At 42.9% G+C, this 8,276-nt stretch overlaps 1 protein-coding gene and 1 long non-coding RNA gene across 7 annotated transcripts; both read right to left on the reverse strand.

Moving 5' to 3' along the window:
* Nucleotides 1-1,070: 1,070 nt before the first annotated feature.
* LOC112283539 (uncharacterized) lies at nucleotides 1,071-7,524 on the reverse strand. Of its 6 annotated transcripts, none has more exons than XM_090251544.1 (13): nucleotides 7,423-7,524; nucleotides 6,875-7,096; nucleotides 6,297-6,556; nucleotides 5,918-6,071; nucleotides 5,594-5,703; nucleotides 5,288-5,375; nucleotides 4,323-4,646; nucleotides 3,893-3,967; nucleotides 3,432-3,639; nucleotides 2,971-3,142; nucleotides 2,455-2,673; nucleotides 1,893-2,181; nucleotides 1,071-1,590 (listed from the first exon to the last, which is right to left on the reverse strand). In XM_090251544.1, the coding sequence occupies exons 2-13, from the start codon at nucleotides 7,049-7,051 to the stop codon at nucleotides 1,411-1,413; spliced, it is 2,256 nt and encodes a 751-aa protein (XP_090107670.1). In that variant the 5' UTR covers nucleotides 7,052-7,096; nucleotides 7,423-7,524; the 3' UTR covers nucleotides 1,071-1,410. The 6 variants fall into 6 exon arrangements, with proteins under 6 accessions (XP_090107670.1, XP_090107669.1, XP_024378123.1 ...); XM_090251543.1 differs by having other exon boundaries at nucleotides 2,971-3,145; XM_024522355.3 differs by having other exon boundaries at nucleotides 2,971-3,145; nucleotides 3,420-3,639.
* LOC149989206 (uncharacterized) lies at nucleotides 7,366-8,265 on the reverse strand. Its single transcript, XR_016503491.1, has 2 exons — nucleotides 8,171-8,265; nucleotides 7,366-7,524 (listed from the first exon to the last, which is right to left on the reverse strand). It is a non-coding gene; the product is annotated as an uncharacterized LOC149989206 (long non-coding RNA).
* Between the last annotated feature and the right edge of the window lie 11 nt (nucleotides 8,266-8,276).

Genomic DNA, 8,276 nt, shown 5'->3' on the forward strand with positions numbered 1-8,276 from the left:
CTCAGTGCTTGATTGGTCTGCTAGTTGTGCCGGTGGCCCTCCAATATGTCTTCCACTCTGTTGACCCTGTTGATGGACCATGTGCGGAACCTTGAGTTGGCCTCTGTTCCCAAGCTGACATTATCATCCGTGGTGATTTCTGTAATCAAAAATAGATGATAATGCATCTTTTTGGCGTGCATGTTGGCCAATGCTTTGGTAAGTTCCTTTCTAACCGTCGCCCACGCAGTCCATATTGCTTGCCAATGGCTTGATCCTTGTAGCCATATTTTGAGAGCCGTGAATACCCAGCCCATGTGTTTGCCCTAGTCTCCATTCTTGCGGAGCTGTGCGTTCTGGATCCTATGAAAGATGAGGGATTTTCAGGGCTCTTCTCCCGGGACCAGGGCTCTCGATATCATGTTGGCCAGGAGAGCTCTCGTTTGGTCCAGTGGGTAGAACACCTTGATCCCTCCTTTGGCCGTCTGGCCCTCGACTTCCTGTCCGGGTCTCCTGCCCATACAAAGTTCCGGATGAGGGTTCTTATGCTAGTCAAGACTCTGTTGGATGTCGCTGCATGATGCCAGATACCACATGCTCCCTAGTGTGACCCCTAAACAGCTGAGCTATTCCAGCTATTGTGGCTCTCTTCACCTGCACAGGCCGGGAATTGAATCTGGATCTGCACCGTGGCAGGGAACCATTCGTCCCCTAGACCACCGGTGCCTCGCGGCATTCTTATATTTCTCAGGCGTTCTAGAACCTCGGCCGCTCCCACGACGGCGTGGGCACCTGCCCCGCATTGAATCCTCTCCGAACTACTCATTATTGTAAAACTAGTGAAGTTTTGTAATAATACATTTACTCAATCCTAGCTGTAGAACTGTTCCTGATGTAAACTAAAGACTGATGTAAGAATCAGGTACCAAAAAAACTCATGTGTGTTGTATATAAATGTGAATGTTTACCATTAAAAAACTTTCAACTGACTATCTTGAACACTCGCGTTTATAATTAATGACTTGTCTTGAAAACTTGAAATATCCCAAAAATCATATTATAAACACGATACAACATTTCGACACAAACAATTCAACAGTTTCTCACAAGGTAACGTGAGAACTTCAGTTTACCAGCAATCATGAGTGTTTATAAATTTAAAATTTGCTCCTTTATCCTTCAAAGTACATCCTCATGAACTACAGCAGTTCTCACAAATTCCGGACTTGCTAGAGAAAAAGAGTTGAAACATTCTTAACACGAGCACAGACAAGCATCAGTTCTCAGCTGGAATTTTTTCTATTGTGTGACCCTCTGATGGACTTGTGAATTAGCGCCTTCGCTCCTAGCTGAGCAGCCCATACCATGATCTCAACTCACTCCAGCAGAACAAGAATGTAATGGTGTTATTACAAAATTGCAGATCCAAATTCAGCAGCCGCTCCCCACAATGCATTGCTGGTTAAGGCGTGATGAATACAAGTTGAAGTCAGGTGTCTGCTGAAACCCTGGCAAAAAATCTAAGCAAAACCGGAAAACAGATGCAAGCTTCTCGATATCGTTGCTGTTTGCTGCAGCCTCTAGAAACAGGGCTGGAGGTATCGTATCCACCTGAAAACCACGAATAAGAAAACACGTATCACAAAACATGTTACGTCTAGTTCGAGTACAAAAGTCCACTCTCTTCAAAGGTAAAGCATTCCACACACTAATCAATCAACGCGAAAAATCAGGTTTTGTTTGGAAAAATGATAATAAGTAATATAAATAAATAAATAATCTTTAGAATAAGTGCTTTTGAGGGGACATATTCCTCACTTAGATAACACTGACGACAGCTCTCGGGATAAAATCCCTGCTTTCGTGTCGTTACAGCGTACATTAGAGACCGAAGTGTCTGGAGAGGTCCAAACCTTGTTCTGTCGTATGTAGCGAAGACCCTCGAGTAGCCGCCCATCTTGCAGGAGAAGCTTCACGTAATCACAGTGAGCATGAAGAAGTCTCAACATTTCCATTCCAAGCTTCCGTGTTTCTCTGTCGTTGGTTCCAACATCCAGAAGTTGCAAGGCAACAGTTCTTGATGGATCAATGAGCTTCCCAGCAACAAACTGTCGAAGCTCATGATACCTCTCATCACGACCGAGCAGTTGTACCATCAATGCTTGCAGCCCTGGAGGAACACGCACATTTTCCTTCGCTGTACTGATGGGAGCAATCAAGGCACATTTATTTCATCACTAGTTCAAAACGAAGTCCTAAAATTTTGCAAAAGAGCGAAGATAATTGTCTCACACACAAGCTCAATTATGAAAACTAAACAAAGGAAAGCAGACACATTTTAATTTGACAACCAACTTCTGACTAGGATGTCATATCATTGCATCCTTCACAAACTGAACCAGAAAAATACGTTTAAATTTGGCACACAAACGTTTGCTGCTTTAGACCAAGTCCAGTTGTGTTTGGTGTGGATACCTGCGCATGTACTCTACAATGGCTGCAACATAAAATGTAGAATCCGTGCACATCTCCTCTTCAATTGCAAGAAAAACACTTTGCAAGACATCATCTGGTGATATATACGGTGCTGGTAGCCCCATCCGAAGCCCCTGCAAGCCTGAGGCTAAAAGAGATGAGCTGTTCGAGGTTGAGGATTCCATAGTAATACCTTTACTTCCTTCTCTGCTGAGAACCCTGTTTTTGAAATTGCATTGGTCATTTTGTAAAAAATTATATTGGAGTACGCAAAGGTACGTTGGTAACACAAACCCAATAATCAAAATAACAAATGCGGCTAGGAACAATGTGCACACATTGTTCTACTATGGATACAATTTAGCCTAACAATGACTCTTAGAAACTCATAACGCATACTAGGAAAACTGTGCTGGTAGCTTATAACGCTCTTCATTTGACACCACAAAAGCGACAGAAATTTGATATGAACTGCCTCATGTAACCTCGGGTGTTGATTCAGATAAAAGATCTAACCTGCTGCTACTTGGAGCTGAAGTTTGCTCCTGAGATGATGTTAAGGGTGCCTCTTCAATCTCCGAGCTAATGATGCTCTCTGCATCTGACACAGTCTCCGCGTCCTGCTCTATTTCAACTATCTTGGATTTGCTCATGGCTTTACCAACAGGATTGGAAGAAGATTGCGAACCTGCTACTTGCAATCCAGGAATTGCAGTCAAGGGTACTGTCAAAAATCTAGATTTCCTTCATCAATGACACTCTATATCCACGATGTTTACTATATATAAACATGAATAGAAACCTTGAACACTAAATATATATATCATCAAGCAAAAATATCTGAAGCGACTGATCCAAGAATAAGGAGATAGCTGGTGTGGTTCTAATCCCAATGATAACGCACTCACACTTTTAACAATTTTTCCCAATATTGGAAACAAATAGAAAACCTCATTAATGACTACCTAGAAACACACCTCTTGGCCCAGCACTTAAAGTGATCCCCCCACTGCTTACTGCAGTAGACTTATTCATTGGTTGATAGCCTGAACCACCAGTCCCAGATGATGGCCGTGTAGCTTGAGCATAGGAAGCAGTAACCACATCCATTGCAGACGCAATCAAACGCAAAGAGCGACGTTCGATAATCATGGACTTGATCACGATTAGCGAAAGCTCCTTAGCCTTCATTGTTAACAAGATGAATGGTTTCAGTATTCGCAAAAGATGAGCAGAAAGCAGCGGTAGACATTTATATATGCACCTGTCAAGTGTAGGTTCATCCTCTCTGTGTTACAGCAGCAACTAGAGGTGGTTCATTTAAGCCGAGGAGCTACAAAGTTAGTGACAAGTGAAATTCAAAAGGTTCACCTACGAACTGAAATAAAAGTGAAAACTGAACCAAGGCGATGTTGAGCAGAAATTTTGTGAATTGAACCTTCGGGGCATCAAATCGCCGACGCTGCAAGAAAGAAAGCAATGACGGCAAATTTGATGAGCTAGCAGCTACTGCCTGCATGATAAGAAGAAAACTACTTAGTCCAGCAGCAGAAGAAGAGCTATCCGGTTAATTTATGACAAGTACGAAAATGTAATAAAGAAGTACAAAACACAAAATGTAATGTATCAGTTTAAATTGAACTATAGATTGTAACCAGGCAGCATACACGGCATGCTTGACAATGGAAATTTGTTGATGTGAACACGTTAAAAAAATACCGTTCAACAAAATATTCCTATGCACCTTATTCAAAACCAAAGCTCTTGGCTTTCTTCCCACTAGAACATGGTCGCACACGAGGTTGAGTAAAGGGGATTGACAAAGACTGAAACTTCAGAACGAGTCAGATTGTAGCAGATAAGTATACCTCCAAGTCAAGCCGAACACGCCAAAGAAGTCCATGCATGTGATCCAGCACAAGGTCTGGGTTGATGAACACCCAGCCCTTCCCATATATAGTTGCCTCTGCAGTTGATAAGGGTCTTCTGGAGCCTTTCCCCGTATTCGATGAGGATGAAGCAGCTGGAGAGGGAGCTCCCCTCAGAAGAAGTGGAAGAGGAGCAGAGATCGGACCTCTAGGATCTGTCAAGATGTCGTACAGTAAGACTACTTGAGAATCTGTTTGATGGACCAGAAGGACGTTATCAACTACACTAATTGCCACATGGGAGGAGAATATCGGCAGAGATCCCTGCAACCATCAGACCCACTTCGTCAGGAAAAAAATGTGAGATGCTTTGGTGAATCCACCAATTTTTCCAAACCAATCAGGTGTTAAGGGTTAGCATTCTCAGTAACCATGCTTCTGGAACATCATCATCACGTGCTACGTCACAAATGACGATGAGACATTTAGTCCACACGACAGTTGAAACCTGACGTGACCTACTGAACCTCATGGTTTCAAATGGCAATGTCAACAGACCTCTAGATGCAGGTTGAGAGTCGAATTGAGACACAAGGTTATTACACGGAAGGCAAAAGAGAAGAAGCAGGGTCGACCAAGTGCGCAGAAGTGCCAGAAAAGAGAAAGAATTGGTCTAACGACAAAACTCTGGGAGGTGTTCTATTTGGTAACTCATGAGCACAAAGGTAGGACAGGGAAAACGTTCAATCAAAACTAAAGGCTTTGTTTGAACTCATAAGCACAATGATGGTTTACACCTGAAGTCAAAAAAACGCACCAAGTCGCATAAGAAAGACATGGTATATTCATTTTTAATCGCAATATCCAACAAATGACACACCCCCGTTATCAATCTGTGCCTCATGGCCAAGGTAATGTGTTGCCCTGTAATGTAACATTCAATGCATATTTGTTAAGACATATACCTGAGGTACAACAGCATCCCTATAGAACCGATACATGTGCAGTTGCAACGCCACTCTATCCACCTGGACGCAATAAAGTCTTCCATACCTGTTCCATTTACAACATTCACACGATCAGCGCAGGAAAAAAAAAAAAAAAAAAAAAAAAAAAAAAAAAAACTTGTTCTTTAAAGAGGATGTACAAGTACACACGTAACAAACAACTATCCTCATTCTAGTAAAACAGTACACATAATATACGTAATTCTGCTCATTGTTAGCTGATCACTTTAAAAACATCCGTTGGAATTGTAAGTGAGTACTGACATAGTAGCTATGCGGATATCTTCGGGAGCTAGCACAGGCTTGCGATTATATTCTTGTTTAGTCATTGTAACATCGTACTTCGGCAGTCTCACAATCCCCCCTGCAGCAAACTGAGCAGAACACCAGTCATATACATATCCTACCGCAACCAACAACTTCTAAACCGGAGAAGGAGCGAGTAGGGGTGAGGGGAAAATTAAGCACATAAAAAATAAAAATAAAAATAAAAAGAAGAAAGAATGAAAGAAAACGAGGTGAAATAAATTCCACACTGATTACGTGAAACATGAATCAAGTGATAAGGTCAGGAGATAGATATACAACCTGATATCCAGAGAGTGTTTTGCATTGCATGCCCGATGCAAGCAATACAAGACGGCTCTCGTGTGTGTACACATACCAGCTCACATGCGTTTTCTTGTACTCCACCAGTTTCAGCCCATTCTTACTCAGGTACAAAGTGTACATCTCTAGTCCACTGATACATGAAAACAGCCCATGTAAAAATGAACACTGATAAAATCAATACCATTTGCCGGGAGGCGCCATTTTAGAACAAACACAATAAAAGGTCAGCAGAATATGCTGCGTTAAGCTGTGACTATTCCAAGCATGCCAACAAAATTGACATCATTTACGATTCGTACTAAGGGTTTCAGTTCAATTAATGCTTCTTGGATACGAGTAGCGAGGCAAATCGCACCTTGTGGTAACGAAGACAATGTCGCAAGCAGGGCAGTCTGTCCAAAAGAAACCAAAGATTCGATCCGAGCCACTCCTACACTGCTGTTTGAATCCAGTACAGCTCTCTTTGTTCACGAACTCTATCTCTTGATTAGTTCGCTGAATAGCTAATATCTTCCCATCTAACGAATACCTAACTCCCAGAATAGGCCCTTCCTTAATGTCGGTTACTCCCGGCAACTCTGCAGGCGGGTGTTGATTTGTTGGCCATGAATAAACCTGCAAATTGATTCCAGAATTCAGCTTGCGGGGAACAAGAAAGACTAACAAATAGAAGCAGACAAGATCCTTTGCTTTCCACAATCAACCGGCGGCCTGCTGTCTCAGTCATGGCCTCATATTCTGCTTTATGTGGAAATAGATATAGTTTTGGATCCAGATTTTAGCGAGAAAAATACTCTTAGGATAAATGATTCAGGCATTTAGCGCAAACGATTCTACCCGTTCATTGTCAGGTTAACATCGACCCGCGAACATGTGCGGAAAAGAAAATGCCCAACTCTTCAAACCTGGCCAAGGTAAGAGAAAGATGACCACCTTACTGGGGGCTGGCACAAGCAGAAGCTTATTACCATCATCGTACATCACGCCCGCGGCTCCTGGAATGTCGCATCGTAAGGGTGGGTACTGGATATAGGCATGCGACTTTGCACCTCCTGCTCCCATACCTAAACGAGCCCCCGAGCTCGACGAAGCTCTTTCCGCCAGTCCCATTCTAGACTACGATATACTGAACAATCGCTATCACTTTTTCTTGGCCTACGCAATACAACCAATCATGCCACTTCTTGTATGACAAGCTTGAAATTTAAATGGTGAAGATTTGAGTGGGCAAGAAAGACTCCTATATAGTATTGCAATGCCTAAACCATGTGTATGGAACCGAAGCGCAATTATAAGAATCTTCAACAAACCCGTCCACCAAGATTACAATTAAAACACTCAAACAGAAAAAAAATGGAGCAAACAAGAACAAAACAGAACCTTACAGAAAAGGCCGGATGAATATTATTGATTCATAGTAAGCCCTACTGAGCAAGATTCCAGGAAGACAAAAATCGAGAAGGAAGATTAAATCTGCTTACCGCGTTCTGCATGCAAGTTTTAAGCGCCAAAAACTCCTTCTCGCACATTCCTTTCTCCACAGCTGGCAATTTGGTGGCGACGCACTGACCATATTCTTTCATCTACAGACATGCCCAACGTAAGAAACACCCCATCTCCACCCCACGAATTCCAACATTCCTCCAAATACCTATCCAACGAGCTGGTTCATTACACTCCATGAGATTCACAGAACCACACAGCGCAAGATACATTCATAACCCTCAAAGCCTAGAAGATGTTTATTGAAGGAGCCACTTCTTCGCAGCAAACGAGCAAAATCTCACAGATGGAGCCGATTCATTCACTTCACGAAATTCTACAAAATACTACACATCAATACAAAACCCAATCAAAACAAGAACCTCGAATGTCGAGGGCAATTCCTCACAACCTACACGAACAAAATCTACCCTAAGTCACACACGATAAAAGCCAGCGCATCGACCTCTCACAGATTGGATCATCAATACCTCACGGCAGAGTCACTTGGAACCCACGGTTCGAGAACACCGCAACAAGAACCCGTTTCCTACACGAAATTCTAGACTACAAGCCATCTATCTCGACATCGGTCGATGTCGTATTGCACTCAATCAACCTCTCTCTCACTCTCTCATCACACACCCTTCGTTACACATCCAACGGGGAAAACGATTCTAAACCCACCACCCACAAACCCATAATAGAATCATGCGAGCGAGCGAAGAGTTGTCAAGAGAAGCGTACAGCAGGGGAACATCGGAGGAAGACATTCTTGAGCGGCGACGGGAGAGGACGGCCCTTCTCGCTCGCCATAGCTGAGCGTTGTTACAAATTACCCTTGCAAATCTGG

Source organism: Physcomitrium patens, chromosome 6, assembly GCF_059467195.1.
Source record: "Physcomitrium patens ecotype Gransden chromosome 6, ASM5946719v1, whole genome shotgun sequence".
Classification (NCBI taxonomy): domain Eukaryota; kingdom Viridiplantae; phylum Streptophyta; class Bryopsida; order Funariales; family Funariaceae; genus Physcomitrium; species Physcomitrium patens.